The sequence below is a fragment of the Mercenaria mercenaria genome, chromosome 9 (genome assembly GCF_021730395.1).
Source record: "Mercenaria mercenaria strain notata chromosome 9, MADL_Memer_1, whole genome shotgun sequence".
Taxonomy (NCBI): Eukaryota; Metazoa; Mollusca; class Bivalvia; order Venerida; family Veneridae; genus Mercenaria; species Mercenaria mercenaria.
This window is the reverse complement of record NC_069369.1, coordinates 50820762-50835899: the sequence shown is the minus strand read 5'-3', so window position 1 is coordinate 50835899 and position 15138 is coordinate 50820762. Positions and strand designations below refer to the sequence as shown.

At 35.6% G+C, this 15138-nt stretch overlaps 1 protein-coding gene across 2 annotated transcripts; it reads left to right on the top strand.

Annotated features, from left to right (window-relative positions):
* Positions 1-4708: 4708 nt before the first annotated feature.
* LOC123547978 (uncharacterized) lies at positions 4709-8416 on the top strand. Of its 2 annotated transcripts, none has more exons than XM_045335225.2 (2): positions 4709-4816; positions 5610-8416. In XM_045335225.2, the coding sequence occupies exon 2, from the start codon at positions 5615-5617 to the stop codon at positions 7547-7549; it is 1935 nt and encodes a 644-aa protein (XP_045191160.2). In that variant the 5' UTR covers positions 4709-4816; positions 5610-5614; the 3' UTR covers positions 7550-8416. The 2 variants fall into 2 exon arrangements, with proteins under 2 accessions (XP_045191160.2, XP_045191159.2); XM_045335224.2 differs by lacking the exon at positions 4709-4816 and adding an exon at positions 4823-4975.
* Positions 8417-15138: the final 6722 nt, after the last annotated feature.

The following is a 15138-nucleotide window of genomic DNA, read 5'->3' as shown; positions in this document are numbered from 1 at the left end:
TTTTTTGCAATAAAGTTCATAGATACTTCAAAAAAGTGTTTTTCTGCAAGTGAACCCCAAACTAGGCTTGGCATGCACCAGGTTTGGTAGGAATAGTTCATTCTAACCTTAAACGGATACTCATGCATTTTTCAAAAGAGATAGGTTCACGATATATTTATTCTATTTTACTCACGCAATTACAGGAAACAGAACGAGGCTATTTTACTTAGTTAAATATTGCTGAAATGGGTGCTAATTGACTTATTCAAACCTCGGTCTCTGTATTAGCTTGTGATATGCACAGAATCCGAATGTGTTAACAAATTTCTATTTTTGTTGAAAAAATGATCCCAGAGGCCCCAGTATCAATACTATCCTTTCCGTCTCCATGAGCTAAGCTACCTGTGCATCAAGTTTTAACGCAGGACCTCATTCCCAACTCGAGTTAAGCTGAAATTAAGAGTAACTGGATCTTTTTGGCTGGTTATCAAACTTTTACGAGACAGTATGCCCATAAAAATTGCAAGTTTGTTGTTTCTTATACCGATGACATATACCCACCTAGATTGGAGAACACTGGATTAGGAACTGCTCAAGTTACAGAGAGGACTCTGTTTGAGTAATCCAAGGGCTATAATTCCAGATAGACTTAATGGATCCACCTTGTTATCGGACTTTGCCGAGCTATTATGTCAATAAACACTGTGATTACTGAAACTACAAAGTGCACAACACAACTACTTCTCCGTTGTGAAAAATGCTGAGGTTTTCCCATACCTATCTATTTCAATGGAAAGATGAATGAAGTTACGAGCTTCACATCGTCTTGTTGTGGCAAAGCATAGATCTATGTGTGGAGTTTATTGCAAATCATTCAAGCGGTGAAATAACCCTGACCGGGCATGAAATACTGCCTCACCGTACAACCTTGACCTTGAACCAACAGGATCAAGTGTTGAGTTCTACTAATTTTTGAAGATAATTTGATGCATTTTTTTGTGTAGTCACTAAAAACTGTTTATCTGACCTTCGATATTACTGGACGATCTCGGTCAGATATGACTGAAAGCAGGGTTCTGCATGTTGTCTCCTGACAAACATCTGTGCCGAGTTATTTGAATCAAATACCTGATTCGGCATTAATACGCTACAAAACCGCTGTCTAATATCAGTACCAAACTCCATCACAATGCTACGTGCCCTTATCGGTATAGTAGTGATTGTTTGACAATATTCCTGCGCAGATGTTGTTTCAGTACATTACTAGTAGATCTATATAATTTCAGTAGAAAGTATACAAAGAAAAACAAACACGTACTTTTAAAATTACCATGATGAGTTGTTTCGCAATATCATGCTCATCCACGGGTCTAAGGAATCATATCCGGCCGTAAAGATATTATTCTTATTTACAATGCAACGGGTGTGCATGCCGCATACTCGTGCTCTGCATGTTGGCTCTGCTCCTGCCCCTGACGGTGACATATTGTTACCATTAGCATTACGACGGAACATTTCATATAAACTAGTATGTGGTCTGTAGCTGTTGTTTAGCGATTCGCGTTATTAGAGATGGATACGACAATCACATCTCCTTTTTCTGAAACATAAATGCATTGCTTATTAAGTTTATTCCCTATTTTAAAAAATGGACATTGGCGGATTTATAAAGTGTTCCGTTAAGGCTAGCGCCTGCTCCCTGTGAACGCCAAGCGCAAAGGTACGACGGTACGATGACGAAGCGCGACAGTACAATGGCGATAACACGACAGTACGATGGCGAAGCGCGACAGTACGATGGCGATAACACGACAGTACGATGGCGAAGCGCGACAGTACGATGGTGACATTCCGTCGTACTGTCGCGCTTCACCATCGTAGTTTCGCGCTTCGCCATCGCACTTCACCATCGTAGTGTCACCATCGCATGGTACTGTCGCGCTTCGCCATCGCACTGTCGCGCTTCACCATCAAAGTGTCACCATCGTACTGTCGCGTTTCGCCATCGCACTGTCGCGCTTCACCGTCTTTTTTCTGTTTATATAAGGACCGACTTTTATAAACTTTGTATTGTATAGTGTTGTCTACAATGTCCAATGATCAATAATTGGAACGCTTTTCGGCACGGGTATTATTAAAATGAATATCGCTAGACCTGATGTTATTCAAATGAATATCACCCGGCAGCTGTTATTAACTTTTAGCCTGCAGGCGGCAAAAGATTCTGCTTTGCGATCAGTGCAGACCAAGATCAGCCTGTTCGTTATTCAGTCAGTAGATTTTAAGTGAACACCCCTTCTACTAATAAATGGTATTGCCCATATTGAATGATAGACCAGTCCATTTTAGAAATTTAACAGGCTAAAGGTTAAAATGAAAATGCAACGGCAGTGTATCACTAAAATGAATATCATCTGGCATGATGGTATTAAAACATAACATACCTTAATATTGTCTGAAAGTACTATTCAAAAATAGTCTCGTGCATTAATGTTTTGGGTTTGTTTTGTTTGTTTTTTTTTTGGGGGGGGGGGGGGGTTTTTTTTTTTTTTTTTTTTGTTGTTTTTTTTTAAACTAAATTGACATTAAACTTGACAGAGATAGAAGAAATACCACAAAGTATAGAGTTAGAAACGTTGTTGAGAATATTTAGTTGTTATACAGATTTACTGTTGTAAACTTTTGTAAGAAAAACATTTAGACTACAACTGTTGAAAACTGAACATTTTGCCGTCTATTTGATTATTACAAATTACATGCATTCCACATACATCCAAAGTAATAATATCTTAATTGAAAGTTATGTGTCATGAAATAATAAACTACATGGAAAATAATTATTAAGATTCCGGTTTCGTCCTTTTCTTCGAAGAAAACAGGAAAATAAAAGAAAATTCTTGCATATTAATAGTCTTTATTTCTCCGTCATTTTGAATTTCCTTTAACGCAAAAATATCAACCTTTTAAAGTTCCCCTTTCTTTGTCTCGTTGAAGTTTATCCGATTATCATCTATTATAGCCCATTACAGCATGTAGCCATATAATAAGGGACGACCTCCTGATGAAAAAAAAATCAAGATGCCTTAGTAACTGACAGATTATTTGTGATGAAAGCTTATGAGAAATAGTTGTTTCGACTATATTTTCCATAACGTTCATCACGGTGTACCGAAGGTTAACTGCCCATACGAAACTTAATATAAACGGGCATTAAGTACGAAATTGGTCAAAATGATAGGGATGTTTTTATTGCCGAGGTAACCCAAACTCGATTCCTGACTCTGACATTTTTTTCTTCCTGATTTAGCGTTTTTCAAAACAGTTAATAAGAAACAAAAATATCATGTTCTTATGTTCGTAATATGACCAAACTTCAGTTTTAAAGAAACACCGTTTTAGCCAAATTCTGGAGTCTAGTCCCTTTGTAACAATTAAATGAAATGACGTGATGAAAATATCAACCATCATTGCTGACAAAAAAGTGCATATTGTATAGTTGTAAAAGAACGATGACGAAGATCCAAAAGCAACGTTCAAAGAAACCAACCATCTCACACGGAACACTAAGTCAGTTAATCTATTGAAACATACACCATTATATAATATGAAATAAGGCAATGCCTCAATCGGGAATCGTTACAGTCCATCAGCTTGCCCAGAAATATGCGTTTGTATCAATTTAAAGATAGATTTTGGAATAAAAAACAAGACTGCACATATTTGTACTGATGTGCAAGACGTTGCGGTTCGGACAAGTTATGTGGACGCTTATTACGTACAAGGAAAAAAACGTATTCTTCCAAAATATCCGAAGTCAATCGCTCCGGAAGACCACATTTTTTAATTCGACAGTATATCTCATTCGGTATATATCCCATGTTACCGTAGAGGGATCGATTCCGATTCTCGCGACGAAAATCGGTAAGATCGATTCCCTATAAACAAGAAAAACATATAGACAAAGAAGAAAAGACAAAAGAAATACGTCGTGGTACCGCCATAAAACGGTAAGTGGCAAAACACTACTGAACAGCTTAAACGGGTCTATATACTGTGCACTAAACCATATTAATTTAAATCCGGTGGTGTTCTTCTTTAAAAATAATCTAAATATTTCTTATCCATTTGACATTAATGTTATTCTGACAGCTGTTCAGGGGGCTTCCTTGGCAGGAGAAAAAGAACTGACTACTTTTTTGTCTCCTAAGCCGACATTCCTTCTCATCTAGACTCCAAACAATGATTTTATTGAATGACAAATCACTGTTTGGGATATATTATTTCTCAAATAACATTTAATTCTTAACATCTTAACATATTTCATTTTCAGACACTAAAAACAACAGCAATATTTTGATTTTGAATGTATTTCTACCAAAGTTCACTGACATTTCTTTTTACATTTTTTGGTCCGTCTGTATATGTTTGTATCTTGCAAAACCTTTCTGTTACTGCGTTACAATGTCAATCATCAGTAGAAAGTTTTTTCACCCTGACTGCATTGGATACTCTTACACGAAGAAACTACAATTTCAGTATTGCGGAACGATATATTGATACAGCGGACATTATATCATGGGTGATGAAATAGCAACAATAAGGAAACAATGTCACGAAAGTCTGCATTTAAAATGTTCCTTGTAAAGGACATTTGTAAAGAATTTTATTTCCCCTTTTTCTTGTTTTTCCCTGAAATCAACTGTCTACCCAGACCGTGCGAATGTGTGGCCTATCAAAACATTAGCCTACCAAAATAATTATTTTCCTTTTCATTATAGTGACTACAGAGTGTTACATGTGAAGAAGTTCTAAATATAATTCCAAGCTGTTGATGGTGAGCTCATGCTTTAATGTGCTGAGAAAAGATCTAATCCACTGTCATTGTGCATTTCCGTGTTTTAGTAAATGTCTACAAACGCGAAGTTGTTTGACAGACAATTGATGCTTTAAAAACGGACTATTTTCATCAAATAAAACATACCATCTCAACATGGTTTGACTTTTTTGTTAGTAGATATGTTAAAGTTATTTATTAATATGTTTTCATGTAACTGAAATTCTCTAAAGTAGGCCTACTGGGGCTTTTTTTTCTAGAAAATTACGAAGGAAATAATATTATACCGAGGAACATTTTCAGTTACTACTCGGAGAGCATATGCTAGACAGGTGTTTCAGAAATTGATCTTCACAAACATTTTACTATTCGTATAATTTATATCATCTTACTACACTTTAATGATAGTGAATGTTTCAGTATATATTTTCATTTTATATTTTCCAAGCGATATCATTCAGTTACATTTTTTTGTCTTCTGGTCCTTCCGAGGACAATGCATAATGCGTTAGCTTCAATGCTACTTTATATACCAAAATTCATATCTCATATATCAGCAGTGGCATAGAACTATTAGTCTGTTTTTGTTTGTGTTTTTTTTTTTTTGTTGTTGTTTTTTTTTTGTGTTTTTTTTTTTTTGTTTGTTTTTTTTTTTTTTTTTTGTTTTTTTTTTTTGTTTTTTCTGACAGGGACCTGGAAAGCTTTATATTTCGGCTGTTAAACTTGTCTGGTTGATATATGAGCAATTATACATACATCTATTGCTCCATTTCATAAATCTGTTTTATTTCAGTTATTATGGCGTCATATAAACGGAAACAGCCGAAACAGAAAAGTTTTGCACAACATGCTCGAGATTTAGATTCAAGTATTGATGATGTCCTTGTAGATGAGTGTATGGTATTACTTGCCTTTATTGCACGACTCCTTCAGAATAATATCTTTATAAATGAGGAATTTATTCCGGTTGGTAGCTGCACTGATGGATCTAAAGTGAATCTTCCAGGTGATTTTGGGGACATTGATATACTGGTTATACCTAATCATATTATTCTGAATGAATCGGACTTCGAATATGACCGAAACTACCCAGCTTTCCTGCGTATCAGAATAAATAAGTGTAATGAAAAATATTTCAAATATATCACACAGTTTATGAATGGAAAATACTTGCCGAATTCCGTTTTAAAAGATATTCCTGAGAGATTGTTCCCGATATTAAAATTGCTTTTAATCGTGGAAACGTGGCCGCAAGAGACAAAGTACTGGGAGGAATACATTTTACCAAGATCGTCATCTGTTGGACAAGAACATTCTAGAATATACCCAGAAGAATTTGATTTACTTGATCATTTACCTCCAAGATCAGATAGACTTAAACAAGAAGAGAAACGCTTCATGAAAAACGTTCTTATTCACGGTGTGAACAAAGGAATGCAATATTTATTTAAGATTCGAAGGGCCCAAAATAAAAGCTGCTGGAAATGTTCCGATAATTTTGGTCATCAGCCAGGTGAAGGCCTGTCTGATGGCAGTGCAAAATTTCAGTATAAATGGTCTGATGAATGTGTTAACGATGAACTAAATTACCACGTCAGTACTGAAAATAGTGTTCCCATATTCAGAAAAAGCTATCATATGAATGAACGGTATGGTTATAAACAAAAAACAATCGAGGAATCAAAAACATTCGAGGAATCGGTACATGCAATACATCCTAAAAGTACTAAAGCAGGTGTAAGAATGTCAAACACAGAGAATGAACCACATCAAGAAGAAATGAAAAATGAAAAATTCTCTAGAATGGCGTCCAAAGACTTTGTTCCGGCCTTTAAGTTTAAAGGATGGCCACGCACAGCGGAGGAATGGATTTACCGTCCGCGTAAATGGCCTTCAAAGCTGATAATTCGGAAAATATTAGATACTGGTTTCCAAGTTGTAGCGAAACGACCAAGACCACTTTACATCGCGAACGAATGTAGTGGCAAACAAGATCCGTATTTCAGACTTTCGTTTGCGTTATCAGAGCAGATACTAGCAAATGATATGAAAAAACCTCAAAAAGTCTGCTGGAGGGTACTTAAAGCGTACCAGAAAGGGTTTCTGCAAACAAAAACTAAAATTCTCACCTCGTATCACTGGAAAAACGCACTTCTTTGGGTGAGTGAACAGCTTGATGCAAGTTTTTGGACCGATCAAACTGTGCTTGAATGTGTTCTAAAAGCACTCGAATTTGTTGAAGCATGTCTAAAGTCAAAACAATTCCCATTCTACTTCGTAAGAAATATGAATCTGCTCGCTGGCTTTCACGGCTCTGATCTCGACGAGTTACAAATTAAAATCCAGCAGATACGACAACATCCTCTTATTCATCTGCGGAATTTCATTGAAATACCACCGAGCCCAGAACCTTTTACATTTAGTGATAAGGAGTATCATAACGCGATGACAGATGACTTAATAGCAAGACGATATGTTAGCTCTATAGCTGAAACTGTTGATATTATCTTAGATCAATCCTTAAACTGTTGTGATACGTGTCATAGTTCAGAGAGGCAAACTGACCAGAATATGCATCCACGGAGAATAGTCTACGCACTTATGCACACCATATCCAACTTGACTCATGATAAAGATGAAGACGAGGCTCTTCCAAAAACTTTCGTGACAGCTATGGAAGAGTTTGCCTTTCAAAAAGAGGTCAATTCATTGCATCCAACTTACGCAAATTGACTGATGAGATTAAAAGCGATGTCGCTTGTAGAAAGCACGAAATGGAACGATGAAACCAACAAGACAGTTTCTTCTGCTATTACAGATTTCCAAACTGTATTGTCACAACTTGATGACGACCCAAATTCTTCAATTGACGCTGCGGTACAATGCCTTCCAAAGTTTCTCTCATGTGTGAGATTAATAGCAGAAAGTGACTTAGAACAAAATACTTCTAAGGAAAAGAATAGTGGTAACAATTTTGCCCAAGAAGTTCAACGTGCGATGACGAAAGTGACCGAAGTAGCTGAAAGAGCCCTGACTAATCCAGCAGCGCAGTCCGCCATTGCTTCCGGTGTTAAAACAGTCGTAAACAAAGTTTCTAGAAAACTGTTTGACATTTTGTAATCTTTCATGCAATCGAGATAGTCTATGGTTAAGAGTGTTTGAAGAGAGTTATGCGTTATGTAACACGAGTATTATATTGTATTGTACCAGATTTACTTAATACTATTTTCATGATAAGCTGGTTCAAAGAAGCTTTACATACAAGTACATCCACTCAGGGCGCCAAATTCATCTTCTACTAGTCCAGAGACAGAGCGCTCTGAACAGAGAGACTGAGGGACAGAGAGAGAGACGTTCGGTTTCGAGGGCGTCGGAAAAAAGATGTTTCCGGGTTGCCACTTTACCATTTATTCACTATGTTGTGATATCTAAAATTCATTTTGTAATATTATTGATTAGTTTTATAATATATATTTTATAATATAAGATAATTTTATTCATTTATTGATATCACTTATTCATTTTGTTATATAAATCAATGATTTTAATAATATCATAAAATGGAAATGAACTTATGGTATTAAAATGATTTTAAGATATCAGTGATAGTTTTTGATATCATAAAATGCACTGAAATATACCATAACGTACAGAACATGAAACATTAGTTTTGACACCCATAGCTCTGCCCCAGACCTTGATTCTTAGATCGGACCTGGTGGCTGTTATATAGGGAGGGTTGTCCCCCACTCGGCATGGGTGGCCTCCATTCCGGGAAAACTCTTTTTGGGGAGAAACCCGGGGTGAGGTGTGAAGCTTGGGTGGCCTAAAATTCTTACAGCAGTTGATAGGAGGACCATACGGGACCCTGACTTTGGGCCGGGACCGGGGGCTGTTATAGAGGCTGACAGTCTATGGGGGACCACGGCATTGCGGCTGCTCTTTACTCGTGAGCGGGTCTCAAGCTGGTTTGAGGTCGTTTTTGGAAAAAAAATTCAGTTTGGGCACTCCCAGCTCCGCCCCCAAGCCGTTGTAGCATGGCGGCTACTTCGGGAAAACTCTTGTTTACTCGTGAGCGGGTCTCAATATTGGTCTGAGGCCGTTTTTTGGAAATTCTAACTTTTTTCAGTTTGGGCATCCCCAGCTCTTATAAACCATTTGACTGCTGGCAGTAACATATAGGAAACTCGAAAACTGCTCTCATAGACCACCTAACTATTGTCAGTAACATAAATGAGAGTTGTAAACCACTTAACTGCTGGTATTACATAATTTATAGGAGACTTTTAAACTACTGGTATAAACCAGTTAACTGCTAGCAATTACATATATAAAAATCTGTTCTCATAAACCATTAAACTGCTGGAAGTAACAATTAGGTAACTGGTAAACTGTTCTTTGTAATATTTAAATGCTGGCAGTTACGTGTATAGGAGACTGGTAAACGTTCTTATTAACAAGTTAACTGCTGGCAGTAAAGTAGTAAGAAAAGTGACGAAACTGCTCTTAGTAACATCGTTTTATTGCTGGAGGTTGCGTAAATTGGAAAGTGGTAAACGTGCTCTTAGAAACATCATTTAACTACCTGCAGTAACATACACAGAGAACTGATGAAGCGTATCGTTGAAACAACAGTAACATCTATCTGGCACTGATACTAGATATCACCATTTAACTGCTGGCAGTATCATATAATGCTACTAGAAAATCATTTAACTTTTGAAAGTAATGTTTATAGGAAATAAAAAAAAATCTCACAAATTCGTACTTCAGCAGCTGTCAATATATAGAAAACAGCTGAAACTGCAGTAAGTGACAATATATAACTGCTGGTAGTGACATACGCAAAGAAATGACGAAGCTAACCTCTCCACTGTCCGAAAGGACGTTACAATGCCATGTCGGATCAATGTCGTAGTCTTGTCTGTTATAGATTGTGATGGAAGGTGTTTCGGCACAATCACTTTGACAATCCCGAGCAGTATTACAAAGAAGACACGGAACACAATCGAAGTTTTCATCTTCATATTTTTCAGTCATAATATGGCTGTGCCTGAAAGACATGTTTATCCAAAATATCAATCGCTACATAAGTTTTATGCATACGGGTTTGTAAAATATATTATATAGCTTTTACAAGGCATAAGATATAACCTGCACGAGACCGTTAGGTCGACGGTGCTCAGTACTAAGTATCGGTAATTAATGCTATTGGATTTATAGTCTAGTGCGAATTGTCAAAATAAAGTGAATTTGCGATATTTGCTTGTGAATGTAGATTCTAAATTTTCCGCCCCCACCCACATTTTAAAATTCACTATGGCTGTTAAAATGGAAATAGTGGTAAAATACTCTTAAAACATTATAGTTCAGACTTATAAGCATGCGATTTAATATTTTGTTTCTAAAATGTAGTCAAAATTTGCTACATATATGCGATAAACTGTCTTGTGTAGATTATAACGGCTACTATTTCAGAATTCAACATGGCTGCCGTGAGTGTAAGTATAAATGTTACTATAATTTGGACTGTAAAAGAAACTTCAGTCATCTAACAGCATGATAGATATAAAAAATTGTTGCATTTACTAATTTCAAATGTCCACCACATGGATGAAGGAAAAACATGCAATCATTTAGGACTTTACAGATACTTTGATATAACACATTATAAAAACAACATTTCACAAACTATTGCAAAATTCTCGAATATAATTCACCCCGGACCATTAACTATTCTCAGATGAATCCAATACTAGTAAAAAGGCACGTGGAGCTATGATGCAATTATCACCAACGTCTGTAATTTTCAAAGGATATAAGTCATTCCGGGGTACCTATGAACAGACTGGGTTAACTACGGCGATCTGGCTAGCCTGTTTTTACTTTGGAAGTGGTGCTCCAATAAGTGTTTGTGCTCTTGGTGATTGTGCGGACTTCCGTTGACTTCCGCCATTTTCCTGTTACCTTTCTTATTTTTACATGTAATTCCTTTTTAGTTTTTACGTTTGAATTACATATATCACCAAAATACATCACCAAAGCAAAGTCTCATTTGTTTTAAGCATAATTTATTAGATTAAATTCCACAGTTACAATATCGTTATTTTTCATGTATGAAATAGCGAAAAACACATTCATTTCGAATGATTTATTTATATATTTTCATTTCGCCTATGTGCTTAGGTTTTATTACAGGATTAGATTTTTTTGTAAAAGCTAGTCAGCGTTCCTTTTTATTGGCTGGTGTTTCAACAGATTTGTGAAATAGTCTGGTCCTTGCCGGTACCGCCGTACTTAATCTCTACATATAGATCTACGAACTCCAACACAGTGTTACTTCCCCTTATCGGTACACCATATTCCTGCGCGGAGGTTGATAGAGATACATCATCGTAAATTATGAACAATATGAGTTTTTCTGTTCTTCGCATTTTATTTTGTGCTTTTCGGTGAAATATTGGAATATATCTGTGAAAAATAACTGCAATTTTCACAGTTTTAAACAGTGAAAATATCAATCCCATTTTTCACTGGTAGATCTACGGAGCTACACTTGAATGCGAAAGAAAATGAATTATAAAAACTCAGAAATTCTTTACAATTGTACATCAGTAGGATATAGGTGTATATAAATACCTCTATTATGCTCCGCCATAATAAACTAGCTTCAAAGGCTATTTAACAATTTTTCAACAGACATTGTGACGTCATGACGCAATGCACGTAACATTGCGAGGGTGAAATTGCTATTTATTAAATTAAAACCACTGAAAATCATAAAATCATAAAATAAAAAGAAAATCTGTTTGTTTTACATGCAAGATTGAAACGAACTTCACTCGTGAAATTATTGCATATTGTGTTCACTCGGTGATATATATTTCGATCTTACACTGAAACAAACAAATATCTTCTTTTCATAGCTGTCGCTATCACCTTTAATAAAACGTCTGTAGGAACGCCCTTCAAACACATCTACTGTATATTAATAAATACATAGTTTAAGTGTTTCTGGAGATATTAATATTTGGGATATACATGTAGTTTGTTTTCAGCAAATAGCGTCTTAATTTTACCACGACTTGTAGATTCTAAGTATCTTTTTTCTTATAAATTGACATTGGTAATATTAAAACTTAGCTTATATCTTCTGTCTTGCTTTGTCTAAATGTATTCTAGAAATATTAGGACGCGACGAGAATTTTGAAAAACTAGGTAATTTTCCATATTTTTCTATAGATTCTATTTCTCTTTGGAAACTTTTCATATTTCTGTTTGGATCTATTTGTTCATTTTGGGAAAAGGTAAAAAAAAATCCACGAGATCTAGTAAACGTTCATATCTTTCTTTTAGTAGGGTAACACGCGCCCTATATTACAAGCAAGGTAAACAGCGGAACAGCAGGACAATTCTACGGACTAAATTTCTTTGTCGTCAAGTATTATAAGCCGTAAGTATAACTTTATAGTATGTGTATATCGCGCATACGTAAATTAAGAGTTCAACCTGTCTTATCCGACCTTAAAGGGCACCTAATGAAAAGTGTCGGAAAAGAGAGGTCGTCGGTCTTAGTCAGATAGTTCCATGTCCATTTATTGTCTGCAGAATATTTGCTAATGAATCATGTTGTAAGAAAGCAAATTTTGTTATCTTTTTAACGTTATCGACTCTTATTAGGTAAGTCTACAAAGAAAATTTCCGAGTGCGACAAACATGACAATAATATATAGCTCGGAAAATAAATGATAAAATGCCTAGATGAAAAAAAAAGACCTCTAAGTTCTCCAAATTACCATATTAGTTTTAGAAACTATTGTTAAAGATTCTTTTACAAATAATTGAATTTTTTAGTTTTAGTATCTGTGATCGCAAATAACGACAACTCCCACCATCAATAATGTATCGTATCTAATTTACGGTCAAACGGAGATAACAAGTCAGTTCTGTCAAGGTAATAAGACAATTAGACAATATTTTTTCTTTGTTTCACTGGCGAAGATGATTCTGTTCGCTGATTTACTAACAAAACTTATACAAATTGCGTTTGTGACATACCACGGATTGTATTTAACCGCGTAGATAGGACATTATTGGTTTGATCAAAATATCATATTTATATCATAAACAGATCAGACAAACAACATCCTCGTAATGTTCAGAACAGTCGTAGTACTTCTCAAGATTGTTAAGGTGAACGGGCTTATGAAACTTCATGAGAATGTGCTCGGACGAGTTTGATACCTGGACACACATTTCTACCAGATGATCAAAATGTTTGCTTTCATGAAATGTGTATCAAAACATTTGAAACCAGGTTGTTTGATCAATAAGAGCATTCTTAACACTGCAGAGGCCTTTATTCTATTATTCTTTTATCCAAGTATGTTTGCCTTGATGAAGAAAAGGTCAAGTTTGGAACTAGGTCATATTAGGCCAAAACCTTAGGTCAGTTGGTCAAATCCTGTGAAAAAAAAGTTAACATTGTAGTAAGTACATTTAGAGCTCGTATATATATGAAACCAAGTCATATATTTGTCTTTATATAACCAAGGTAAATGCAGGGTCATAAAACGTAGGGTCACTATTTTAAATCTTAGAGAAACCTTTTCAAACTCCATATGCCACATTTTCTACAGGATCTACATGAAACCTTGTTAGAACGTTTGTGTTATAAGATCTCTAGTTACCTCATGTGCTACACATCACTCAGATGAGTGATAAAATTCCTCCATGGCCATCTTGTTTACAATAACCTTAAATGGAAGAGCCCTTTTGTAACAGAATTGTCTTCTGTTACAAAAAGCCTAGTCTGTGCTCCCCTGTGTTTTGTTCACTGGAGATAACTCTTAACGCTATTCAAAGTTTGTATAATTATGTCCCTTTTCTTCTCAAAACACTGGCTAATCAGAGCCAAGAAAGATCGGTCAGACTATATAAGAGAAATGATTGAAAAAAAATTTAAAAAGATTATCTAGTCGGTAGCCAGACTACAGAAAACTTTTCCAGTACTGTACTAGACAAACTGCCATTCATAAAGTCAGACCAAAAACTATTAAAGAACTTGTGGGTGATAACTGCCTTGTAAAAGCATTAAATCATATCTTTGTGTTTACTACAAATTTTATCAGAATTTACTCACTTAACCTGTTTACGTTACCTATTCCTTCTCTGTTACTACAATTAGATAATCATTTCAAACGATTTGATACGAATAAACAAGCCTAAAGAATGCACCGTGTATTCTTCGTAGGGTTTATAGAAAATATAGGTAAACGGCGAACTTATGTATGAACTTACCTTATTTTTGCTATTGTATAAACGTGGAGAATAATCGCATACACTTTTTTATTTCTCCCCGTCGACAGAACCTTACTTATTTTGTACCCATCTTGCTTCTAAAGCAGAGCACTTTGAAATTTCCACTTACACTTTTTTTTTCATTTTTCTCGAAGGGACGTAGGCTGCTATTTTCACTTTTTAGAGAGACAAAAATATAGCTATTATCACGTACGATTCTATCTTCTCCACAAACGAAACGTTCAGTAAAACCTACTTGTTTCGGTTACAGCTCTAGGCTTTTGCAATTAAACGTTATTAGAAGAACATTAGCTAATGGATGATAGTGAACAGCTAAAGCAATTTTGTTCTTCTGCCTTCCGACAGTCAGTTTATATTTAAATGTTAGTAAATTGTCAGAAATGAGAACTTTTCTGGTGGTAAAATGAGAAAGTGTTTTATATATCCAGGCATCGAGGATAATGCGGTCTTACCATTGGTCAATTCCTAATTTGTACTTAGATATAGCCAATCAGATACTCGAGTTTGAGACTAGTCTCCCAGCTTCGAGTTCCATTTAGTATTTAGTGTAATAAAAACCCACATATCCTGAAGCTTGCGAAATAACGAGTTCTCTTAACTGCTGCTCGCCAAGAACCATATGTAGATTTTTTTTTCTTATTGCCATATGCCAATTGCCAAAAGTTTAATGCTAAATGCCTAATATCAAATGCTATATGCTATTATGCAAAATTACTAAATGCCAATTGCTAAATGTCAAATATTTATTGCACTTTGCCGAATGATAAATGCTAATAGTCAAATGCTTTAACATAACGACAGTCGATACTTGACATTAAGCATTGGGCAATAAGCATTTGGCATCAAGTATTTTACATTTAGCATTTGACAATTAGCATGTTGCACCGGCCTTTTATAAATATACATTATGTTTAGTTAATTTAGTTACCGTAATTTCGACACACATTCTTTACTGGCGGAGGACCCAAGGTGCCTCTCCTGACATTATTTTCAGGGACGGA